At 41.8% G+C, this 25,505-nt stretch overlaps 3 protein-coding genes across 4 annotated transcripts; 1 reads left to right on the plus strand and 2 right to left on the minus strand.

The window, feature by feature from the left end:
- Positions 1-1,991: 1,991 nt before the first annotated feature.
- Positions 1,992-7,549, minus strand: chmp1a (charged multivesicular body protein 1A). Its single transcript, XM_086162926.1, has 7 exons — positions 7,414-7,549; positions 6,591-6,610; positions 6,417-6,494; positions 4,844-4,990; positions 4,548-4,676; positions 4,283-4,476; positions 1,992-3,790 (listed from the first exon to the last, which is right to left on the minus strand). Exons 1-7 carry the CDS (start codon positions 7,418-7,420, stop codon positions 3,769-3,771), a joined length of 597 nt encoding a protein of 198 aa, XP_086019052.1. The 5' UTR covers positions 7,421-7,549; the 3' UTR covers positions 1,992-3,768.
- Positions 7,550-9,772: 2,223 nt separating this feature from the next.
- cdk10 (cyclin dependent kinase 10) lies at positions 9,773-16,465 on the plus strand. Of its 2 annotated transcripts, none has more exons than XM_086162930.1 (13): positions 9,773-9,911; positions 11,631-11,703; positions 11,777-11,848; positions 12,021-12,123; positions 12,716-12,797; positions 13,491-13,558; positions 13,716-13,768; positions 14,042-14,111; positions 14,285-14,344; positions 14,431-14,554; positions 14,643-14,782; positions 15,074-15,126; positions 15,927-16,465. In XM_086162930.1, exons 3-13 carry the CDS (start codon positions 11,830-11,832, stop codon positions 16,019-16,021), a joined length of 867 nt encoding a protein of 288 aa, XP_086019056.1. In that variant the 5' UTR covers positions 9,773-9,911; positions 11,631-11,703; positions 11,777-11,829; the 3' UTR covers positions 16,022-16,465. The 2 variants fall into 2 exon arrangements, with proteins under 2 accessions (XP_086019056.1, XP_086019055.1); XM_086162929.1 differs by lacking the exon at positions 9,773-9,911 and adding an exon at positions 10,518-10,718.
- A 688-nt stretch (positions 16,466-17,153) lies between these two features.
- Positions 17,154-25,323, minus strand: vps4a (vacuolar protein sorting 4 homolog A). The gene is made up of 11 exons (XM_086162928.1): positions 25,117-25,323; positions 24,398-24,509; positions 24,134-24,278; positions 23,982-24,043; positions 23,414-23,533; positions 21,977-22,133; positions 21,720-21,868; positions 21,509-21,590; positions 20,896-21,115; positions 20,674-20,814; positions 17,154-19,157 (listed from the first exon to the last, which is right to left on the minus strand). Exons 1-11 carry the CDS (start codon positions 25,135-25,137, stop codon positions 19,056-19,058), a joined length of 1,311 nt encoding a protein of 436 aa, XP_086019054.1. The 5' UTR covers positions 25,138-25,323; the 3' UTR covers positions 17,154-19,055.
- Between the last annotated feature and the right edge of the window lie 182 nt (positions 25,324-25,505).

Raw genomic sequence — 25,505 nt, forward strand, 5'->3', positions numbered from 1 at the left:
CTATTAAAGCTATTAACGTATCCTTTCCGCTTTTTTTCCCTCCCAACACTCTTGCTCCTATCTCTTCTTCCCTTCTCTCCTGGTCGAGGCAGAAGGCCGCCCACGTTGCACTGGTCTCTGGGTAAAACATCAATTTTTATGCGCCACCGTCACCAAGTGCTTGCTTACGGGGAAATTCGGGGCTTCTGTAAATCATCTTGGTCCACGAAAATGTCATCAGACAACTGGGTTTTCATTTGGTGCCATGTGATCAAATAGAAAGTATTAGATATTGTCACAAAAGTAACTTATGATCGACATCTATTCTTAGAAATCATCGCTGCGTTGGAACAACATGAAAATAACTCAATTTGTTTTTAAAAGACTTACCGTATAGATTTGTTTACATGGCTGGCTAGCCAATGGTGGCCTTAGGTTGTCTAACAGATATTCGCATTTATCTTAAATAGCGAAAGACTGAAAATATATTAAAGTACACGGTAAACCTAAGATTACAATGTTTGTCACTAAATGCCAAGAATTCTATATCATTGACAAAAATAAACTCTTACACCCGCAAATGCTGCCCAATAATTGTCTAATATTATACCGGGTTTTATTTTGGCACTTTTTGGATAAAATCTGACCCGATGCTCGACAATAAAATGATAGATATTGGAGTTAAGGTAAAATGTTTTCGTGGCGACACTCTTTTCTGAGGTAGCGCACAAAAACTAGCACCGCAACCTAACATTTGGGAAATATAGGTGAGTCATTTATTTGTTTTTGTTGAAATGACGGCAGTTAAGCTGTGACAAGAGTTGATGTTGGATTTTCAAAATTGTATTGTTCTAGCTTTGTTCTGGTATTTACTTTTGTAAACAAACTTTAAAATGTGATTTTAAACATTATTTTTCCACGATTTATCAGACACTTTAGCGCAAATCTGTTTCAGATTTTCCAAATGAGATGTTAGTTTGCGGATGAACGTGTGCAAACAAGAAGCGTGACAGGCTGTTCGTCACCTAGTGTGTCGTGTTGACTTGTGTCCTCCTTCTGTCACCATGGTTACGTCAAGGCTTTCAGAGGAGCCAAGTCAACACAACCTGCTGGGATGGCCGTCGCCGCCGTTGTCAGCTTTTGATTCTTCATGCAGCCGTGAAATTATTCCTGACTGATATACACGTCATATTATAAGGATGATTTTTTTTTCCCCCTCAAAGTCAGAGATCATATTTTAGTTTTTGATCATTATTTTAAATTTTTATGATGCGGTTTCAAATTGCAATGGATTTTTATTTATTTTTTGGATTTTTCAAAAATGTTATTAAATATTTAATCCCAATTTGGGAACAGAACTGTGCATTGAAAACAAACAAACAGAATCTACCAGTGGTTGCGTTGGGCTCTCGTGTTGCATTCCATGCATTTCTAACCAACTGCTGACATTTGATGTGTAAAGACACAATTTCTTTTAATATTTCTTTGTTAAATAAGACTGTGTTTGGGAAAGCGAACGTTCACGATTCGCTCGGAGCAGAGGTTCACCAGCTGCCTTGTAGCGCAAATAAAAACCCAGGCAGCCCCGATGACTAATCCCAGCTCTTTGTCCTGACCTGCCCATGAAGCAGCCTGTTACACAACCTTTGTGTTTGACAAGACAGACCTGCAATGGGCCTGCCGTTTCATTTTCATCTCATTTATTTAACAAAACACAGAAAGTAGTTTCCGGGTTGGGTCTTAGGTCATGTTTTCACAGTGACCTTTAACCCGGACCTTCTGAGCTTAAAGACGGAATAATGTGACTTCCTGATTTCCTCAAATGATTTAAGAAAATGGCAGGAAAATTACCTTCCAAGTGAGAAAATATCCTGAAAACTGACGCTTAAGAGATTGATGATAGCTTATGAATAGTTTTTCCTCCATACAGCCCAGCCCTTGACAATCACAAGGCTCAAGATGAATTGGAGATTAACCCTCAACCAACAAACAGACCCCTGAGGGTTCGACAATTCTGTCAGAAGGAAAGGCTTTATTTGAACAAGATACAAAACAAAAGTGCTGCAGGGTTTTGCTGCGTATAAATAAACATCTCCCCGCTTCCAGTTGGACAGGAAACACCAGGAACCGTCAAAAGTCTCCGTCCTTCAGCGCAAAGACGAGAGACCAGAGGTCCAATGAAACCAAGAGCTGGATCTTCTTCCCGAAAACAGATGGTGGATACATTCAGAGGCCTCTCTGCCGCCGCTCCCTCCACGCAAGAAGGTTCTCAGCCGAGGCCGGCGGAGCGGCAGACTCCTGTCACAGAGTCTTTTCAAAACATACACAAACGCTGCCCGATTCCATCTCTGCCGCCTTTGGCCCAACCGGAGATGACCGGCGGCGCATCTCTGCATGGATTCATAAAGAATTCATCCGAGAGAGCAGCCCTTCGTTCGAATAAAAACATTTTCCTCTGCACTTTTGGGTTAATTTTGCAACCTGACGCGTTCCACTGTATAAGAAACGTGAGAGTGGAGATCCTCTCCAGTGAATTTGGATTGTTTCCCTTTCAATCTAGAACCTCACGGCTCATAGCGTCAATGCCATGTCAATGGAGAAATCATTTGAAAAGAAGAAATCTGTAAAAACACGAAGCCACGCGAAGCTTTCATGCGGGCCGCGACAAACCCCGAAGCGGTGTCGCCGGGGCCGGACCTTCAGCGCGGAGGAAACCTGACGGAAAAGGCGACAGAGTGGCGACATCTGCGTCGAAACCTAACAAACTAACCCTCGCTCTGGCGCGGCCGATAAGATGAGTCCACTGATAAACTAGTCCTCCAGGCACCGAGGGGAGGGGGGACGTGTGGGGGGGGGCCAGCAAGAAAGCACCTGCATCCCGAGTAAGGCGTTTAAAGCAACAAGTGTGAATTAATGAACAACAATCAAGAAAATAAAAAAGAAAGCACATTGATACACCATAACAAAAAGCTCAGAGGATTGTCCGTTGTTGTTTACAGCCGCCGCGCAGAGGAGAGTCCGAGTCAGCGTGCGTGTGTGTGTATGTGTGTGTGTGTGTGTGTGTGTGTGTGTGTGTACTTTTAGCTTGAGGAAACACGACGCTGACTCCCCAGCCCCCCACGTCGGATAAAAAACGGCCGCCGGATTTGTACAGCGGGGCGACGGATAACAACTTGTGGATTTGGCAGCTCTTCTGAATGAACCTCAAAACATTTCTGCAACATTTCTGACATGACAATCTTGAACGTTCCCCGCAGCCTTCGCCACACGTTCCCAAACCAGCGTGGGAACGCGCAGCATTGCGTGAGAAAGATGGTACATCCGTGTTTTTTTCCAGTTCGGTCGGACTCTACCCGAGTCAGTTTTCAACAGTAAAAGAAAGACAGCACAGAAAGTTAAAACCGACCCCGCGCACAGCCGCCTTTCTCCTCCTCCTCATCACTATAACTGATAGTAAAAATCTATTTTGTACACTCTGTTAGACTTTTTTTTTTTTTTTTTTGGCCGAAGCAAACATCTGAGGAGTGTTTGACCCGAGATGGAAACTGGGGAGAAAAGGGGAAGAAAACGGAGCGCCGGGAAAACGATACACACCGGGGAGGAGGTATTGACCGGGATAGGAAGGTGAAATACAGATTCATGGACTTATCGAGGGATATTTCTAGGTGTGTGCGTGTGTGTATTTATAGAGCAGGGGTCTGGTAATCAATAGGCTCATTAAGTCTCCCCTGTAGGAACAGCTCGATACAAACAGCTCCCGTCGTCCTCGTCCTCCCCGCCATCGAGCTCTCAGTTCCGCAGGGCGGCCAACCTGGAACGAAAGGGGGGGGGGGGGGGGGGGAGTGGACGATTCTCTCTCAGAGATAATTCCGTGCGATTTCTCTTAAGATATATTTTCGTCTATTTTTCTCTTTTACTTCTGCGAGGTGTGACACTATACGGTCCATACGTGCTAATAATACAATCAGGAAACTCAATTTCTCTGCACTGTTGCACCACCTCCACCTGTCGTGGAGAAGGTGCAGCAGCAGACGGAGGTTTTTTCCACAGCTGCCTAATAACGGAAATGTGTGTGCATGAGAAAGCTGTTGTCTGTCTGAGAAAAAAAAAAAAAAAAACACTGTTCACAGAAAAAGACCTGCATGCTGGTCTGAGATGATTACATGGAAATCACTGCCTCACACACACGTACAAGGTGTCTCTGGGATCATAGATCTTGAGGTACGCGCTTCGGCAATGCGCAATAAATGACCCGATAACAACGTGGACCTTGTATGGAATTGTTTGTCCGAGAGGAACTCACCTCCTGGACAGCTGGTCCTCCTTGTCCTGGCTTCGGGAGCTCTCCGCGCCCACCGAGGTGGCTCCGGCCGGCAGCTGGTTGAGCTGGTCCATCACCTCCAAGCCGCTCTCCTCCGCTATCTGGTGGATCAGATCATCCACCTGCTCCTGGGGCGTGGTGAGGGTCATGGCCGAGCTCATGGAGTCCTCCATCACCTGGGGGGAAGAAGAGCAAGACGTCCAACGTCTCCGCTACGACACCCCAAACGCACGTGCGGTTTACTCACAGAGGTGTGAACGTCCAGGTTCTGCACTTGGCTCTCAAATTTGTCCATTACGGCCGACACCTTCTGGAGGTCCATGGAGCTCAAAGCTTTATCCAGGGCTTTGGTCACCTGACCCATGTTCTTGGTCACCTGAGGGAATGCAAATTCCACAAAAACTTGGCATCTGTCACCAAAACAACAGACGGGCATCTTTAAGATACAACCATTTCGGGGGATCAGCAGGAAATCTAGCACATTTGTATAGAATTACAAGGAAACGATGAGAAAACATTAGAAGACTTCTGATGGTCACTCACTGCCTTCATAGTGACGGCGGTCTGGACTTTGGAGGCCACGGCGTCGACCCGGGACGCCATGCGAAGCCAGTTCAGACCTTCATTCTTTTTCCGGATGGAATTCTCGGCATAAACTCTGGCGCACTCCACATTTTTCTGCTGCAGAGCCTGGGTGTCGGGAACAAGGGCAGGTTTATTCCGGGACGCAAACTCTTTGAATCCCCCAAAATAAACGAATGCGGCCCCTCGGAGGATAATGAAGGTGAGGGTTTTCCCATCCATCTCTAAGATACCGACTTGTTTTAACGGCCGTTCTGGGGGGGGGGTTGGGTGCCATTTGTTGTGACGAACGAGTATCACAACACACATGAGCGCTCTCGGTCTATTCTGACAATGATGGATGTTGTGAAGGGCGGCTCATATAAATCACCGTCCCTCAGGGCTGAAACGAGCGGCTCCTCTCCTCCAGGCACATTTACAAAGCACATGAGCCGTTGGACAGGATAATAGAGCGAAGAGTCATGACTCCGCGGGGAAATATCTCCGGCCCCTGTGACAGGATCGGGGAGATTGCTGTTTAAATCCACCCCTTTCCTTCCCCATAGCCCAAACTCATGTTCGTCCCTAGAAGATTTTTTTTTTTGTCTCTAACAAGGGTGCGTCCCCGTCACAAAACAACCACAAAGCCTGCAGCGCCCCCCGCTGGCGTGTGCTGCAAAGGTCAAGCGCCTTGTCATGAGAAAGATGCAGAAGATTATGCGCTATCCAATAACACACAGGATTTATTTTGGGACAACTATACGGCATGATTATCACATCTAGGTATGGAGACGGTGATGAAATATGACACCACTATGACGGCGTGCTGTCAAATATCCTCCCACTGTCGTGATCTGTTGTTATTGACACAGGTTTTGATTATTAAGATAAATGCCAATGCTAAGTTTGAGTAATTGAAAATCACAAGTCACAAAAAGGAATTTCCCAGGTTGACGTGAAAAAAAAAACAAAAAAAAAAACGAATCAACCAGAAAAGGATCCAGAAAATCAATTGAGAATTCATTTGGGGGAAATCGTTAAGGGACTCCATTAAAAACAAAAAAAGGCTTGTCCTACAAATGGGCAAGAAATTACTATAAAGACCAACTAGACATTAGCGAAACACGAGATTCAATCTCCTGTTGTAATGTACATATAAACACGCACATGTTTATTCAGAATTTATTATTTACTTCATTGCAACCCCAAACCACTCTGTGTATATAAATATATATCTTCAACTCCATTTGCAGTTTTTGTGAGTTGAATTTGGCTATTACCATTCTATTAAGTCATTGTAGTCCTTCTACGTTGCACGAGGTGTGACAAAAAACAAATTGCTTGTTTTTGAGAACATGAATAGGCATTAAACTACTTGGAAAAAGAAACAAATATACCAAAAGCAGCAAAAAGACCTATAAAATGTATCAACGTGTCAGTTGTGACTAAATGTATATCATGCAATCTGTATTCTAAGACGTTTCTCATCATGTATTACTTGTCGTACACATTTTCTATTTTCTTTTCCACAGAAACAACAGCTTGGTTAGCTCACCTTCTTCACTTTGGCCTGCTCCTTCTCAGATTCCTTCTCTGCCTTCTTGGCCAATCTCTCTAGCTGCTTAGAAGTGAACTGACAAAAAATAAAAAAAATAAAAAATAATCTTTATTCATATTTTTAATGCCATTCTAAATGTTACTTGGCTTAAGCTTCTCTCCGGACACCTACCTTTAGCTGGAAAAGTGTGTCTGTTGAAAAACAAAGAGATGATTTAGGATAATATAATTTCTATCACGCCCAGGTGTCTCCTCTGTATTGATTGCATTCTGGAAGGATGGATGCTTTCATGCACAAATGACATAAATCTAAAATGTAGATTTTTATATTGCTATTTTTTTGGATAATTGCAGCCATCCAGGTCATTTAGTTGGGATCTGAGCGCCAGTTATTGCAGATTTTTGTTCACAGCTGAAAATTGCTGAAAACAACTGAAAGTGTATGGTCTGTGCTTACCAAAACAATAAATCTGTGAAGTAAATCTTACATATGTTAAATGGAAGGAAACTTGGCATAAACATACTTAAAAGATGCAATACAATTACTAAAATACTAAAACGTAAAAGATCTAAAAACGAAATCCTATTTAAAGTTAGCTCCTTGATTGAACCATGAATTGGCAATACATCTTGAAGTAGGAACTGTTTAAATAAATATTACTATTACTTCACATAGGATTAGCTTAAAGTAAGAACGAAAAGACGCAGGAATAGGATATTTTCCTGGAAAATAGCAACAGATTGTCGAGGTTATGGTAATTTCCCCATAATGACATGAAACACAGCTGGTTGTGGAATAAGGTAACATTTAAAGTCAAGTAATAAAACAGAAGACATTTCTTGAAAGTGAGTTAAACACCAAACAGGTTCGACAGCCAACGAACATGGAATGAAGTGTTAGCCCTGCTAGCCTCCACCTGCTAACAAGCTAATGTTTTGCTAACCGAAACAGATCGGCTGTAGATCAAAATAAAGTTTATGACACGGCCGCTTACCTTCCATGTCAAAGCTTTGATGACGATCTTCAAACCGAGATGAATGTAACTGTCACCTTAGGAAATATGGAACTGGCTCCGATTTGTTTTGATCAAACCGTACATTTGACACTGCATTTCCTGGTCCTGCGATGACGTCATTGCCCATTCTTCTTCGTCGGTGTTTTCCGCCCATTTTTTTTCGCGCAACATTGCCCCCTATCGTTCATTATCGGCCACTTTTCTGTAATTTTGTCATTCATCCATACACAAAAATACAATTTCACGCGTAGTCCTGTCTATAATTATCAGAAAACTGGCAATAAAAGTAAAAAAATAAAATAAATAAAAAAATCAAATTTATATTTATTCCTTCACATTAAAAATAAAATAAAACATTCATTCTTGTTTGGGTAGAGATGATATGATTACCTAGAATAACAAACAGATGTTCTGTTCTCAGGAGGCTGAAGCAGGAGTTTTCACTTTATCCCAGATCGGCCTTTAAATCCTGTATCTCTTACTACTGCCATGAAGCAGAGGGGATTAGTGTCAGTCTGCCAGACACAGCAAATGACGGAGATGGACAGACAGAGAAGGGTGACCGATTAAAACCACAGACACGCACACGGCGGTAGGTGCAAACTGCAAATGTGCGCCTGCATCAATTGACGGGAACTCAAAGGCCATGACTGTGGGCATGAAGGGAGTCTCGCCAGTGGACTGAGGGCTAATGGGTTCTGGAGCAAGTCAGAGGGAAGAATCAGGTGAGAACCGAGCAGAAATCCCGAGGACAGGAATGTGGATCAATTAATCTGGTATAATAAGGTTTTCTGGAGATTCAACTGAGGTGCAAAAACTTCAGGGGATTTATTTGTGGGTGACATCCTGCAGGTACTTTGCAAGTTGAGAGAATTATTCACCGTCTCCTTAACCGTAGGCATACATTCGGGTCGTTCCTTGCTGATCAAATCATCTTGACGTATGGCTTTTACAGGATTTTAGCCATTATTTAGCATGTTTTTTTTTTTCTTGCATTGTTTTGAAAATGAAACAGTGGGTCAGGATTTTCACCAGAACCCCCCCCCCTCATTTTATAAGTCTTTTTAATTTTTATTTCTTTCAGAAAAAATCTGAGCTAAAATGTTTGTTTTCTTCTGCTCAATTTATAATTGTTTCTGACCAGCACGCACTTTGTGAAGCCATGGTTATTCAGAATGGAAGGTCCTGAATCTTTTAGAACAAAATGTTTTTGATAAAACGCTTGAAAGTCACCGATGATAATCCCAGCTCCATCAGATGGAATATGAAGCTCTAACACGCTTAGGAAATTAGCACAATCCAATTTAAAAGGTGCTCCTATATTACATAGCAGAAATACTTGATCGTGTGTACACACACACACACACACACACACACACACACACACACACACATACATACATACACACACACATACACACAGCGGGAGTCCGTGAGTCATCAAGTGTATGTCACCTGACAGGTCAGTTCTTGGATACTCCAGTGTTTCCTATACCTGTTTGACCTCTGTAAGGATTTCTGTATTGCTAGTGGTAATCATTTTGTTATTATTTCATGTTTTTTTGCGACCCAGTTCATGCATCTATTAAATGATTCCCAAGACATGAATCAATAAATGCTGAAAAATCCATTTTGGAAATGCAGTACTGTGGAATAAACCCTTTTTTCAACTACTTTTTCACTTCTTTACTTTTTTCTTTCTACATATTTATCTATTTATTCTTCTGGATGTTATTTGATATTTTTGTCTTATATTTCTAACCCCGAGATGCTGCTATTGTTGTGTTGTGTCCTGGGTTGCTTTGTGTTTGTTTTTAATTACACTGAACCTGAGAACTGCCATCTCTAAGTTTTGTTGCACTTTGTGTAATGACAATAAAAGTCTTGTATCCCTGAAAAAAAAACAAAAAAACGAATCCTTGAATTTTATGAATTTCTTGCTAATCTTTCAGTGCTGGCCTGCAGGAACATTTGAGCCACTTTTGTGCTTATTTTTTTTTTAAGAATACCTGAACAGTTTTGGCTACACTTTATTGAAAATTTTCAAATATTTCTTGCTGGGGAAATAAAAACAATTACAAATCAGCCAAAATATGAAGAAAACAACCCCTGGAGAAGTGTATTTTTAGCAGATTAAGATCCATGTAAATTCTGTTAGAAAATAAAATACTGTGATCGAATTATGCAAAGTATACAGTAGTATAATTACCACTTATATAGCTACTGGTTTGTATTCCTGCAGGTACTGAGACGCCAAACTCCCCCCAGTCCCAGAATGACGATTCAGACCCCACTGACTGTTGTCCCCGAGGCCCGGTCATCCTGGTCACCGCACCGTCACGTGACGACATCCACGCCTCTCAGTCCTCCATGACCATCGCAGACGCCGTCAAAGAGCGGAGGCCCGGATCCTCTCCCATCGTGGTGGGGAAGAGGTTTATGAAGAAACAGTAACCAAACATGTCAGGCCGAGGAAGGTGAGAGGGGCCCTTCAGCTGCTTCCACCGGGAGATGGTTTTAAAAGAATTCTTCAAGATTGAGCACATGATTCTCACCTTATATTTAGTATGTTGACAAGGAGAGGTAATCAGATCACTTTTGTAGATTTTGCTTTGACATCACACCATAGATCCGGCAGACTGTATAAGTGTGTGTGTTTTGGCCCTAGGTGGGTGGAGGGGAAGTGCTTGACGTAGTTGGTGCAGAGAAACGGCTAAGATTAATGAAAAGGATTGGGAACATGCCTAAGACAGGTGAAAGGGGAAGCTGTGACGCACCCAGTCCTGTGAGCCTGCAAAACGCCTCAGTTTTTTGAGTATTCTTGACATGCCATGGGCAATAAAGAGCAGAAAATCAATATTCACTCAATGCATTTTGGATGTAACATCTTGTCCCAGTGCTTTGTGCATTGGCGTTTTGCAGTCGAAGAAGGGAAGACTTGAGTAGATCGTCCTAAACTCCGGGAAAGCTCCTGTTTACCTCACCGATTGAACGGCGCTTCCACCGTCGGGCTCCGTTGAGCCACAATGGCGGTGCCCCTTCCACCATTGAGCTCCGTTGAGCCACAATGGCGGCGCGCTTTCAACCGTCGGGCTTCGTTGAGCCACAATGGCGACGCACCGCGGCGACAACCCCATATAACCCTTCCGGTTGCACTCCCGTTTTTCTGGGTCCAGGGTTCCCTTTGACACCGGAGAATGGACCCACCGGGAGAGGACGAACCGGAGCCCATTAAACTCAAGTCCATCAAGAACAAAACATTCACAGTGCCTCAAAATGACCGGGTGAGTCGGGAGTGTCACCGTGTAAGAGGGAGAGATGAACCCCGTATTGGGAAAATGCTATTTCACACGTCAGCTTGCTAGCGACGATGGATCGATAGATCGATCGTAAATTATTGGTAAACATTGCTTGGAAACAAGAGCGGGAAATTCACAAATATGGCATGTATGTAACACTTAAACCCGGTGTTTAAATTTGTATATATTGTACGTATACTGTCGCAATGCTAACCGGTGTCTATGTGCAGTGCAGTGCAGAGCAGGAACGCCGTTGTCGGGGACAGCTCTAGCTTGCAATGTCATTTTAGTTAAATTTAACTATTTATCCATATATAAGTGACAAACTCCCATCTGTTATTTGCCTACTCTCAAAATTAAAAGGGAAAAAAAACAGCCTACGCAAGCAGCACATAAATAACTCATTTGGCTATAATGCCATCACTTTTAAATCTGATGTATCAAAACAGAGGAAACTATACATGGAAGTAATGGAAATAAAAAAGTTATATCTGGCTGTAAATGAGATTTTCTATTGCTTGTCTGTTTAACTCCACTTGTAACGTTGTGTCCAGTGAACTTGTGAATATCAGCAACTAAATCACATTAAGGGCTTACACACACGTCAGCCTCCGTTTGCACCCAACTGACCTCCGTCATCCAGGGATTCCTGGTGAACCTTCGCCGTGTCGTCCGTTAACTCACTAGAAAAGTAATCACAACTGACCTTTCGAGGTGGATACTTCCTTTTTTTACATTAATTCGTTGAAACAAAATCAAACCCGAATAAAATAAACAAACAGACAAACAAAACTAGATTGAACGAGAGGAAAAGATGGCCGGCCCAGCCGTTAATGTACAAACCATCAGACAGCGAATGTGTGTTAATCCTGTTTTTTTTTTGTTTACCTTTTGCAGTTTGGAAGCTGCCGGAGCGTCCGAGAGTTTGAGAAGCTCAACCGAATTGGAGAGGGAACCTATGGGATCGTGTGTAAGTCGCAGAGACAAGAGGGGGTCGGGATGTCACCGCTCAGACCCTAAACCGTCTCCTGTTTTTACTACAGATCGAGCACGAGACACCAAGTCCGATGAGATCGTGGCCTTGAAGAAGGTCCGGATGGACAAAGAGAAAGATGGTAATATCGCCGTAAGCGCTCTTTTAATTTGTTTATCGCGCCGATATCACTCGGCATTTATTACATATTTGTATCCGTCCAAGTGTTTGACCTCCTTGTGTAATCCTATGAGGCTCTACATTTTTACGTGCACGGTTCCTCACCGTTGTGGGCTCACCTGTGTTTCCTCCAGGGATCCCCATCAGCAGCCTGAGAGAGATCACCCTGCTGCTGAGACTCAGACACCCCAACATCGTGGAGCTGAAGGAGGTTGTGGTGGGCAGCCAGCTGGAGAGGTGACAAACATAAACTAACAATCAGTAAATGTTATTAATTTAATGGTCAAACATCTGATGAGTTTTTACATCTAAACCCCCATTGTTTAGATGTTGCGGTTCGTTAAATGTAGATAATCGTGATGTCTAATGTCAACCTTTTGATTTAGATACTCACCAAAGATATTGGGTTGTTTGTTCATTTAACCGACTAAAATCCATCGTCTTCCAAAAGTCAAAATGCGAACATCAACACAGCACGACATTAAGAATAAGAACAACTTTATTTATCCTGAAGGAAATTGTTGTGCCAGAGTTTCAAGTAAAACATAACAATAATAAATAATAGTAGGAAATTGTATAAACAGTAAAAAAAAGGGGGGGAGAATAAGAAATACAAATAAAACTATAAAGTGTCAAAGTCAAGGCTATACCTGGTTTCGGTTTTTAAGTCCAATGCGATATCTTAATATTAATCAGATTTTTATTTTCAGCCATAACGTGTGTGTGTGTGTGTGTGTGTGATGTCAAATTGCCACAAGAGTTAACTGATGCCTCTCTTACACACCTTTCCTCCATCCAAACCCTCGTCACCTTCACGCCTGCCGTTCAGTCTGTTCCTGGTGATGAGTTACTGTGAGCAGGACCTGGCCAGCTTGCTGGAAAACATGCAGACGCCATTCTCTGAGGCTCAGGTAAGACGGTCACGTGTCTGCATCACGCAACAAGAGACAGATTAGAAGATTCACAAATGACCGAAAAAAATCCCTTGGAAATGACATCGAAAGGAGTGCGAATTTTCGTTCACACTGCGAGACAACATAAATATCAGCAAGAAGTCACTTAAAAAAAAAAATCAGCCGAAAAATTAGTTAAATCTCACCTAGAAATGATATGACCTGCCAGAAAGTTTGCTAATATTTTAAAAGAACAAGCTTAGCAAGGGGTGGGCAATCATTTTGGCTGGCGGGACACATTTCTTATTTAATTTTTATGCATGGGCCAACTTGGTATCATGTAAATTGAACAAAATGAAAATTGCAATTTAAATATAACCATTTTTTGACATGTTTTTTCAACTTTAAAATCAAATAAATGCACCAACATTATTTTGTATGTAATCATCCATGCAAAATTAATCAAAAGGAAAAAATAATTTCAATATGGACTGAAAATACTTACATATTAAAATATTCAAAGAAAATATTTTTGCGGGCCGGATGTGTACCATGGGCCGATTCGAGTGGCGGTACGGTTCAAGATAGTCCTGAAAAAATCCACAAAAACATTTGAATGTATCATGAGATTAACATGAAGAAGTTTTGTAATTGTATCGTGGCTGCTTGGCCCTGGTGTTCACTGATTGTTTCCCTCCTGTGGATGTACAGGTGAAGTGTATTGTGCTTCAGTTACTCCGGGGTTTGGAGTTTCTCCATCACAACTTCATCGTACACAGGTGAGGACTTCCGCTTCTCATTATCCTGGAAATAAAACCGCTAAGCGAGCAAGAATCGTGTTGGAATTGTTCCTCTCATCACCTGACTGTTGTGAAAGAGGTTGATCAGTTCTGTACTGACGGCCTTCAAATGAATATTTTGTCTGTATTTCATCAGAGACCTGAAGGTGTCCAACCTGCTGATGACAGACAAAGGCTGCGTTAAGATCGGTCAGTCGATACACACTTGATGCAGACTCCATCATTCGCTTGAAAAATGGCAACATTTTTTTTTTTGGGGAAACCAACATGTCAGTTTATAGAAACCTCACTGGAGCTAATGTGCAGCTTTTTGATGTTTTGTGTATAATTTACAGACAAATTCACTCTTTTATAGTTTACATCAGGGAGCATTTTGACAGGCTGATAAATAAACATTAACTGTTAGCAGTTCATTGATGTCTGTATCTGTGTGTGCATGTGTGTGTCCCCTCTGGTGTGCAGCGGATTTTGGACTAGCCCGAATGTACGGCATCCCCCAGCAGCCCATGACCCCCAGAGTAGTCACACTGTGGTAAGTGTGTATGTGTGTGTCCTCTGAGCTAACCCTTGTGTTACTTAGTTGTCGACCTCAGTGGAAACTCATCACATTAATCCTCTGGGTAATCTGCCCTCATTAGCGCCGTTAGCTTCCACTTGCCAGGTCTCTATCACCCACACACACATACCTCATTTGTGTGTTTCCAGGTATAGAGCTCCGGAGCTCCTCCTAGGGTCCAAGACTCAAACCACAGCCCTAGATATGTGGTGAGTTTCAGATGCACGATGAAAGCATACAGGATGCGGAGTCCCTAATTCTCCAGGTTGTGTTCTGACCCCGCGTCTGGTAACAGGGCCGTCGGTTGCATCCTCGCCGAGCTGCTGGCCCACAAACCTCTGCTGCCCGGGAGCTCCGAGATCCAGCAGGTGGATCTGATTGTTCAGCTGTTGGGGACACCCAACGAAAACATCTGGCCGGTGAGAAGAGCCGCAAGGGATCGGCCGAAACGGCTGGCGCCGAAGGTGTCTGACTGAAGTGGCTTTCCAACATCTGATTGCGGTCCAGGGTTTCACTCAGCTGCCGCTCATCGGTCAGTACAGCCTGAGGAAGCAGCCCTACAACAACCTGAAGAACAAGTTCACCTGGCTGTCGGATGCTGGACATAGACTGCTCAACTTGCTCTTCATGTACAACCCACAGCGCCGGTACGCAAGCACAAACATACCTCCACGTCCACTCTCGCCCACTACAAACGTAGGATGTTTGTGACATATCAGGACATCTGACGCGACCCCGTTTGTTTTCCATACCGACAACAGCCGATATTGATATCGGCCTGTTTTTAAATGTTGTTAACAAATCAAAACCAAGTTTTCCAAACGTCCAGAGGCGAACATCCACGGAATAAGATGTTTAAATTTTAAAGTGATACATTTATTCTTACCCTGTTTTCATTCCCTCCTCAAATGTTGTGTACATTTATTTCCTCCTCCAAGGGCCTCGGCCAAAGACTGTCTGGAGAGTTCCTACTTTAAAGAGAAACCCCTGCGTGAGTATTGGGACTGCTCAAAGTATTAGCTGTATTTTGTGATGGGTGCCAACGTTTTTGTGGAGCGCAGCCTGGGTGCCACGATCGCTCCTGTTACAGAAGGTAGACATAGCCTCCGTGCTGCACGAGAGCCCTTTCTTTAGCTGGTTAGCTTAGCACGCAAAGTGGAAGTCCGTAGTAAGTGTTGGCCTACGCTTGTCAAAATGTCCTCAAAGCATTTCACCACCTCCAGATGCTAACCTTCACAATGTGACATATTCTTTTATTATTACATCATGTCAAATTGAGTGTAAATGTTATTTTCAAAGACAAAACTACTTTCCACTGAGCTTCCTTATCTTATATGGGCTCCTGGAAACTTTTTGTATAGTTTCTGGACATTTTTTTCTTTGGTATTTTCATGCTTATATGTATAGAAGCAACAGTTTATTTATTTTATTTTTTTTTATTTTCAAATGAATTTCTTCTTTTTAACCATTGTCGTGTCACTTCTAGACCAATACACAGGCCATCTCTGTTCACAAATTTGGGCTAATTTTTTGCACAATTCTGCATGAATATTTTTCAGGTAATCATTATTACAGTTTCTAATTTATTTGCCTTGCAGTTTTGGGTATTCTCATGTAGAGTTCGGAGACATTTCTTGACTTTTGACCGAGTTACACCAATGATGACTGTAGACTGACAATCATTTGCTTGAGGCTTTGTGACGCAGCACAGGAAGGATGTCTATCTTTTCGTCTATCTTCGCTTGACCAAGAAGTGATTTTTTTTTTTTTTTCTTTTTCCCCCCAATGCAGCCTGCGAACCCGATCTGATGCCCACCTTCCCGCATCATCGCAACAAACGTGCTGCTCACCTGCCGGAGACTCACAGCAAACGAAGCAAAGTATGACAGGACGCCTTGGGTTTGTGAAAGCTGGACGACGGCTCGACTTGACGCTCTGTCACGCCGATCCACTCCGATGGCGGCTTCGCTGCAGAAATCAAGTGTCAAAAACTCAGCCGTGGAGAAACAGACTCTTGAGAGAGATATTCTCAACACACTTCGTGTGTGTGTGTGTGTGTGTGCGTGAGAGACGCTTCAATCAAACTTTTCTAGGTTAAATGCGAAACAGCTTTGAATGTTTAGTCTTCTTTCACTGTCATGTTCAGAAGCGAGTTCATTACACCCAGCTCCATTTGTGCTAATGCTAGTATGAGCAGGCAAGTTTTGAGAACGACGCTAACAAACAAATACTATTCTAGGCAGTAAATCAACACAAAGCTACGCATTATCATCTGATTATATTCTTTTGAATATAAAAATTGATGTACAAAACTTAAATGTCTACATCCTGACATGGGTCATTGCTTGAAATTTTTTTTTTTTTTTTAGTACTTGTCAGTAAATTTTCGTCCAATAATTCGTTTTGAAATCAGTATACTGAAAGTTGAAGTCAGCAGTGCAATTTTTTAATATAGCGTTTAATTTACCTTGCCTGGGATCCAGGTGGGACAAAAACCTCTGGTCTTTTGAGGTCAAATCAGCGTTGCTTGGTTTGTCTCCTTCCTGCAGCTCCTTCATTGTCCTGCACACAAGGTCAAGAGTGAAGAAATGGGGCTCAACCTGGACTGCTCACCAGTCCACCAGAGGCACACCATTTCACACATTTCTGGGCAATTCAGTTAAACTTCTGCCTGTTTTTGGAATAAGGGAAGAAACTGGGGGACATGAGAAAAAACATGCAAAGTCACACAGAAAATGTCTTGGTCAAAAGGTCAGAATTGAACCTTCTTACTGTGAGGCAGAAGTGTTAACCAATGCTCCCAGTGTGCTGCCCCACCCTCATGTCTACATTGATTTTTCAAAGGTTTTTCAGTGGAAACCATCCAAGAAGGAAAACAGGCACCCTGAAATGACATTAAAACTTAAAAAGTCTGCAATATAATCATCAAAATCGTTTCAAATGTCATTTGTCTGGTTTACTTCCCATCACTTTGAACATATAAATCATGAGCAGGGATGAAAATAAGTGTCAAACGTCCTGTGAAATGCCTGATTTTATTCATTCATTAAATTAGTAGTAATGGTTACATGTCCAGCTGAAGGGTGTCAATCACTGAACAGCCGTGACATTACAGGACGTCCCATCACCTCCAAACACACCTGTGACCCTGGCGAGAAGAAAAGGTCTGCAAAGTCCTGCTCTTTTGCCATCTCTCCACAGTGAACTTGTTAGTAATCGGGATAAACACTATCGAAGCTGGAAGGTGGAAGCAGACAGTCAGAGCCAAGCAATGACTCGGAAAAATGTGAGATGTTGGAACATTAGCATCCTTCAAGAGAGAAGACTCACACTGGAGCTCTTGTCATGTGACAACAACAAAAGAGAACTACTCCACAATATAATGCTTGTTATTACAGCCACTCAAGTTGCATGAATAATGGTGTTGAAAGGAAAACCTAATGCGGCCGAATAATGCCAGGAAGAGCTTTGAAAACAGATTCCTTCCCGTAACTTCTGCAGTTTGATTCATTTAAGGACAATCAACATTAGACTTCTTCTTTGGGCACATGTGAAACAAGTGGAGCTGAAAGTCATTTAGGACGAACGTTATCTTATAGTAGTTGCTGCCTTGAAGCTTTGGCTGTTTTCACATGACCATCAGGGTGCAGTTTCCGAATATTAGTGTAAACTGACACTTTCATCCATACGCTAAAAGATCATGGGACATTAAGGCTGGACAAAATATCAATATACATTTTAGAACTTCTTGGGATTTTTTTTTTTAACAAAGATGTTTTACGGTCACCCAGACATTTATATGTCCTCTGATGATTACGGAGGAAAGAGGCTTAATGTTACTCTGCATTATGTGACAAATGATAACAAAATCAGGAAATCAAGTGTCCTTAAAATCAGTATGGAATTGGCAACAAATTTGCAACACACTTAGAGCAACAGGAAAAAATCTAAAATATGAAAGAGAGATACCATTGTATCTGTAAATCACTTTACACATGGCAAGGAATTAAACAAAAAGCAAAAACACTAAGGAATTAGTGAGCACTTGAGAAAATGTGTAATTATTGGAAAATGAGCATAATACTTAACAAAACCAATTTGAAAGGTGTATTTATCAGTTCAGTCATGTCTTTTTTATTACCTTGCTTGGAAAAGGATTTTAATCAGAGTATTAATGAACAGCTGCAATACTGACAGAAGTAAACACCAGTCGCTGATGATCATGTGACCAATCTCAAAGCCTCACTGCTTCCACATTAAAAAAAAGTTCAACAGAAAATAATCCAACTTAAAACTTACTTAAATGATCTTCTCGGATCAAGTAAACGTTGTGAATAACCTTCAATCAAAATAAATGCCTGATGCAGACATAATCACATCTGTAGAGCGTCTTTATCCAATAAAATAATGGTGGCATAAACATTAAGACACACAAATTTAATAAAAACACTTCCATTCACACACTCCCAAGCCTGACAGGAATCGAACGTCTTCAGTGTCCTCCACTTCCTGCCATTCAAAACAAAGTGCACAATGGTCCTTCAGTAAGACAGAGCAGGCTCAGAGGGATAAACTCCATGCATGTAGAATCCAACTCACTTCCTTCTTATGGTGAATATGCTGCTTTTTTTAAAACGTAGCGTCGTCTGTAGGGGGCATGGGGGGCGGGGGGGCTCCATTGTCCAACTACCAATATCACACCAGAGTTGTCTAACTGCAGCATTGGATCAACATCCATCAAGGATTAAAAAATACTGGACTGGACAATCAAACATCTTCATGTTCCAAGTCTTTATTTTGAAATCCATGAGGCGGTGAACCAAGCGAAGGGGAGATGAAAGCCTACGGGATAGACAGTAACAAGGGAAGGGCGGGGGGGGGTTCGACCCCTGTAGTGGAGTGAAATGGGGCGGGGGGTCCTCAGCCTTCCATTCCAAAGTCTTCTGTGAACTTCTTGACCTTGAGCAAATCCTCAGTGTTGACGGTGGGACGGGTGGTAGAGAGGGAGCGAAGCATGTCCGACTGCAGGGGGATAGGAGGGAAGGTCAAAGGTCAGCCGATTGTAAAGGTCGGAACCAGTTCGACTTTGCAAAACACCACCACACCACCAAAATATGAATCTTCAATTTTTAAATAATAATTAATCAGCTTAGCTGTGGTATAGATTTTTTTCTGCCCATCAAAAAAAAAGATTTGTTTTATAGACAAATTCTTTGGCAACATAGTTTTCCTTTTTTGTAAGTTTACTGATCAACTTTTCTCAAGACAATTCACTGAATTGTTTTGCCATTTTAAAATTCGTGAGTAAAAACTGAGATGGTATCTTGACCTGACTAAAAGGACAAATAAAACCCTAATATATAATCACTAGCTACTGAATTAAATGAGAATTACCTACACCAAAGAAACAAAATGCCCATGCATGTATATTACATAAATATATACTTACAATAATTAACCATTATCTAAATATTGTCCAAAAAATGACATTGCAATTTCAGCAAGATATTAACTAAAACAATAAGGAAACTTCCAACAAAAGTGAGCAGAAAATTACGCAGAAAAATCATCAAGAAATTACCGAAAAGGAGCATCAAGAAATTACCAAAGATAACCAGCAACACATTTCCCAAAACTACCAATTTCAAAGGCATCTAAATACACTCAAACTACACACAGGATTCCTTTGTATCTGATATTGGATTATTTTAGCCTTTAGCAGGAATTATCATATATACAGATACTTCTGGTGTGGACACTTATTGTGTTATTGCGTTTCTCTGTGCAGCTCCCTCACCCGCTGTGAAAGGGGAAGCTGTGATGTCACAGCAAGCGCAACAGAGACGTCACACAGGAGAAGTTGAATGACATAGTCCAGTTTCAGTGTGATGCCCAGATTTCACTCAAAACACCTTTCAATATGGCTGAGACATTAAGACACTTCTCTTTCCAGGAACAAAACTGATGGGACATGTCATAACACTTCCTACATGCGGACTTCCTATGGGAGTTTCACCAACAGAATTTCTTACTCAATAGTTGCTCCCAATACGTTGCACTTTCCTAATATTCATAGCCTTAATGTAAAAAATAATCTTCACTTCCAGAATACAATTTTCTACTTCAAGAAAATCTCCTTTGTTTCAAATTGCAACAGTGTAACAAAAAAGGGGATGGAAATAAAACAATTCCTTGTCTCGCACAAACATTGACCTTTTAAAAATGAATTTCAAATTTTCGAAAAATTTCTGCCGATTTGACAACACCTGAGGATTTTAAAACATGGTAAACAAAAAATGAATCAAGATATTGCCTTAACCGGTAGTAAATAATCTTTACATAAACCTGCACTGGGTGTACATTGAACATCCTGCTTAAACCAACAGGATCCACACAGTGGAAGGCAAAAACGGAAAAAGGGAACTTGTATTAAGCATTTAATGCAAAAGTTGTATTAAATGCTTGACGTTTGACAGAAACGGAAAACATTCATAAGAGTGAAACCGTAGGCGATGAGGAGGACCACCGTGTATCTCACCATGCACACTATGGGCTCAAGTAGCTTATCACTAGGCACATCCATCCAGGTCATCTCTATAGCAGCAGGGTCACCGGGGGAACAGGGCGTCAGGAGATCGTCTACCATCACCTGGTTGTTGCTGCGGGACGGGCCGCGGACCTACGAAGGGACGGCGAACAAACGGTAATGTTAAAATTCCTGATGTGGAAAGAAGGATTCCTCTGGTTGCGATGCTGTCACCTTTTTAAAGTGCGTCGCAGACTGGACCTTCCGGACCGGCTGCATCAGCGCGTCACGGACGATGATGCTGATGTCAGCGCCTGAGTAGCCATCTGTTTTGTGTGCGAGCTGCCGCAAGTCGGCCTCGCTCAGGCTGTGTGGCGTATTGCCAAGATGGAGGCGGAACATCTGCGCCCGAGCTGGTTCTTCTGGTAATGGGATGTAGATACGCTTCTCAAATCTGAGACACGACGAATTAGGACAGATATGCAAATATGAATTCATCATCAAGACAACTTGAATTCATTAAATGGGTTTAAAGATGAAGCTGGACTACAACATTTTTGACACAACACAATACATAACAAGGCCTTGTTCCCAAATATTTTCAATACATTTCCATGGCAGAAATTATACTGTCAATAGATATCAGTAATGGTAATGGCAGGAGTAATTGAAATGAGGATTTTGACCCCCAAATATTGCGCTGGCTTAAAAAAAAAAAAAAAAATTGGAAGGATAAGTGGAATGCCATGGATGCCATGTCAGTTTAGAGCTTGTCTAAATATTGTCACTTGTGTAAAACCTGTAATTTGAATAAAAACAACTGGAGAATAACACAGTGTCCTCTGACCTTCTACGTATGGCAGCATCCAGGACCCAGGGAATGTTGGTGGCCCCCAGCACCAGGATGCCATCATTGTTGTTTCCCACACCTTGGAACAAAGACGGTCTCGATAAGGACTTTTTATTTTCATTGCACAGGAAAACTTCTTCAATTTTGCCGTCTTCTGCACATTTGTACATGAACGTTCATTACTGTGTGCCAGTGCGGGCGTCCTCACCCTGCATCTGGACCAGAAATTCTGTCTTGATGCGCCGAGCAGCTTCACTCTCGTTCTCATTCCTGGAGCCACACAGCGAATCCACCTCATCGATGAAGATGATCGAAGGTTTGTGTTGGCGGGCCAAGTCGAACAGATTCTTCACAAGCCTGGTGAGCACAAGTACGTGCCAAAAGATTAACGGTCTGCATTTTGATAGACTGATACTAAGAGCTTAAGCAAGGAAGAATCAATATAATTACTTTCATTATACATACTTCTCACTCTCTCCCAGCCACTTGGACATAAGGTCTGAGGATGAAACGGAGAAGAAGGTGGAGTTGTTGGCCTCTGTGGCAACGGCCTTGGCTAGATATGACTTCCCTGTCCCTGGGGGCCCAAACAGCAGGATGCCTCGCCATGGAGTCCGCTTGCCTGTAGACAGAGACAACTGAGGGTAATGTTTGGTGACAATTTCGGTCTGTGCCAATATATAATGATTCAATGAAGAATGGAAGTAGCAATGACAGAAAATAAGCTTTTAACTTATTACATGAACCGACTGCGCAACATCAGAGCAATATACATTCCTAGATTGTGGCAAATGAAGCTTTTGCAGATCCCTTTCAGATAAACATCACTTCTGAAGTCCACATATTTGCAACAAGTAGTGTCTAAAAGGCAGGATAGATGGACAGCAGCTGCCCTCTGAAGTTTCCACCAAATTCATCAGTGTTATATCTGTCAGCATTGCAGCTGATTCCCAGCTGTTTTAGATGATGTATCTAATTTCACTACAACTATAATGATTCATTTGAGTGACTCAGAACAGTCCAATTTGCAGTGAGTCATCTTACAGAATAATAGAAACTGAGCAGCATCTAGTGGATTTTCAAAGTACATGCACATAATAGATGCTGGGTCATATGTGACATTACTGCTGTTACGTCATGTTGATGTGGGCTGCAAAAGTAGGTTAGGAGTCCGGCATTTTTAAAATGTATTGATTCAATCATTGTTTTACACTAGCTAAAAGGGCTTGAATTTAAATTTGAACTTGACATACAAAAAAGTAAACTAAAGTGCCAAGACTTTGCTGATGAAGCCCAACAAAGCAGAAAATGGCAGGCACACCTACCACTCAACTTTCATTTTATAACATGAAGCCTTTTACCCGTGACAGAAGCACAAAACTCAACTGAAAATGATAAAATCTAACGACTGTTAATCACCATGAAAAAAAAAAACTGGGATTTGACACTGCCATAAAGAAGAAAGTGATCGCGTGGAAACTAGAAATTAGGACAATTTGTGGATAAGACATACTAACAATGTAATCTCTTCACTGACTGCACGCTACATCCTATCACACTGTATGGAAATGTCCTTGAATGCTGCATCAGCATTCAAGGATGGCACAGAATAGTGGAAAATAGGATGCCGTCACCTTAAGAAAAAAGCTATAGATTTCGAGGAGACGTAATTGTGATTATAGATTCAAAAATATCAACTTATCCTTTTGTATGATGACTAATAATGACTTTGCTTGCATGATTTCAGTATATTAGCACACACACTAAAATCAAGACCTCAATGGCTAAAATCAGTTGTTTCCAGATTATTTACTGGCTTTAATACAGCTGCTTTCAAACTTCAAGAAACAGAAAAATTATAAGGCTCCCTGAAAATGATGTCCTTAAAAGTTAGTACAATACCTGTAAAGAGGTGGGGAAATTTGATAGGCAGAATGACAGCTTCCTTCAGAGCTTCCTTGGCTCCCTCCAAACCGGCCACATCATTCCACCTGACGTTAGGCTTTTCCATTACAATGGCACCTGTATACACAACCAGTTAATGATAAAATGGCTTGGGCTGCATAGCACATTACTTTAATAATAACATTCATTGTTGACAAGTTGTGCGGCAGGAAATGTAAAATGGATCACATTATTTTAGATAGGACAGTTCTCAGTTTTCAACTCTGTAATCTGCACAAACAGTCTGACTGGTGTTACATATTCTAATTAAAGGATGCAGAGTTGGATCAGTTCCCAGTGTTCTCATATGACAGTTTGACCTTCATAACACAAACCCTCTCAAAAATGTGGGTTCGTCTGTGTGTGTGGTTAAATATATACTTCCCAATTTAAAAAAAAGACAGCTATTGTGCATTTATATCAAGCAGACCTTACGACCAGAAAATGATGCAAATTAAAATGCAAACAAGAATTATGCTAAATTGAGATGAGAGGGCCTTATACTCTATATACTGTATTTACCCACCCATAAGCTGCTCCTGTAGTTTCTTCTTCTCTGGATTTTCCCCCTCGCTGTCACTATCACTCCTGCAGCAAAACAAACCAAAAAAAAAACCACATTGTTGAACACTTTGGCTGAGACTACTTTGACATTTTTACCTTTAAGTGATCACATACTTGTCATTGCTTTGGGCCTCCTTCACAGGCTTCTTGCCCTGTTTGTCTTTATTCTTCAAGTAATCCTTAAGTTTCTCTGCTCTGTCCAGGTACTGCACGCATTTTGCTCGGATGCTTTCTTTTGCCTTATCGCTGTGTGCCTCATCTTGAAGGATGAAACACAAAATTCCACACAACAATGTGAGTATAATCTGCTGATGCTTTTACTCACAGAGGGGTGTTGAACATATTCAACATATTCAACACTTGTTTTGTAACGCTTACATTTGATGGCATGAAGGAAATATTCCACAGCATGCTGGTATAGGCGCAATGCCTCCTCATAATTTTTTGCCTTGTCTTCTTCTGTGGCTTTGGTCACAAGATCAATCGCTTTCTGCAAGGGATACAATAACATAATATAAAACACACGCACGCACGCACACACACACGCACACGCATACAGCATGATACACAAGGGGTAGAAAAAATATAGAATGGGATTGTACACATGAACCTGATCATAGGTCTTCCTTATATAGCAGATATGTACAGAGCAAATACGTTTTTTAAATATAGTACAAAATGTGCAGATTTCTTATGAGCTACGACATAATTACAATGATTACAATTCATTGCTCTGGGGGCACAGCCCAGCTAATGGTTAAATAGCGGCTACCTCCTTTGTAAACATTGTCAAGACGAGGTTAGACACTAACTAGCAACCCTTTCACTACCGTCAAAAATGTATAAAGAGCTAACGAAGAATCGCGGATAATGTGACGAATTAATACGCGGGAGGAGTTGAGTTTTAGCAACCGCAGTGGCATAACTGTCAAGAAAATTTAACGACAGTACATTTGGCTAGCTCGCCGTCTAATCTGGCTAATGGTAGCTACATAGCCGAGTAACTGAATGGACCAATACCGCTCCGACTAACGGTACCCTTGCTGCCGTTAACGAGCTAACGCTAAGCTAGCTTGCAAAAAGGAACGACCACCGACCTGTAATGTTGACGTTGTCATTTCATCTCACGCTTCTGCTATCCGCCCAGACTTATATCCTCTAAACCTCCCAGCTGTGGACGTGTGAAGAAATGCAGCTGATAGGTTAACTGTCCTGCGCTGGGAGGCGGAGGGTTGCTCTTGACATAACAAGCTGTGGCTAACGTTAGCTGGATGACAGCTTTGCTTCGAACCAAAAAAATCAATTTACAGCTAACACATGGGTTAGTGTTTCCGGCTGCGCCCTTCAAAATAAAAGCATTAAAACGGACGTACACAGATAATTGATTTACAAACTTAAAGTATAATCTGCTATGCAAATCATTAAAAGCAACTGAGGAAAAAAATGGCATTACAATGAAACGTCCAATCCAAGCGTTCTATATAAT

The sequence above is a fragment of the Fistularia commersonii genome, chromosome 17 (assembly GCF_037954325.1).
Source record: "Fistularia commersonii isolate RoL2024-O1a breed Wild chromosome 17, RoL_Fcom_v1.0, whole genome shotgun sequence".
Classification (NCBI taxonomy): Eukaryota; Metazoa; Chordata; class Actinopteri; order Syngnathiformes; family Fistulariidae; genus Fistularia; species Fistularia commersonii.

Bases quoted from the DNA above. Each gene is read 5' to 3' on its own strand.
- cdk10 (XM_086162929.1), top strand. From the start codon at position 10,632: ATGGACCCACCGGGAGAGGACGAACCGGAGCCCATTAAACTCAAGTCC. The intron at 11,849-12,020 runs GTAATATCGCCG...TGTTTCCTCCAG, and splicing joins GATGGACAAAGAGAAAGATG to GGATCCCCATCAGCAGCCTG. The intron at 12,124-12,715 runs GTGACAAACATA...CCTGCCGTTCAG, and splicing joins GTGGGCAGCCAGCTGGAGAG to TCTGTTCCTGGTGATGAGTT.
- chmp1a (XM_086162926.1), bottom strand. The intron at 4,677-4,843 runs GTGAGTGACCAT...GCATTCCCTCAG, and splicing joins CCGCCGTCACTATGAAGGCA to GTGACCAAGAACATGGGTCA. The intron at 4,477-4,547 runs GTGAGTAAACCG...TCTTCCCCCCAG, and splicing joins ACCTGGACGTTCACACCTCT to GTGATGGAGGACTCCATGAG.
- vps4a (XM_086162928.1), bottom strand. From the start codon at position 25,137: ATGACAACGTCAACATTACAG. The intron at 24,279-24,397 runs GTAAGCGTTACA...TCATCCTTCAAG, and splicing joins TTTCCTTCATGCCATCAAAT to ATGAGGCACACAGCGATAAG. The intron at 21,591-21,719 runs GTGAGGACGCCC...CTTTGTTCCAAG, and splicing joins ATTTCTGGTCCAGATGCAGG to GTGTGGGAAACAACAATGAT.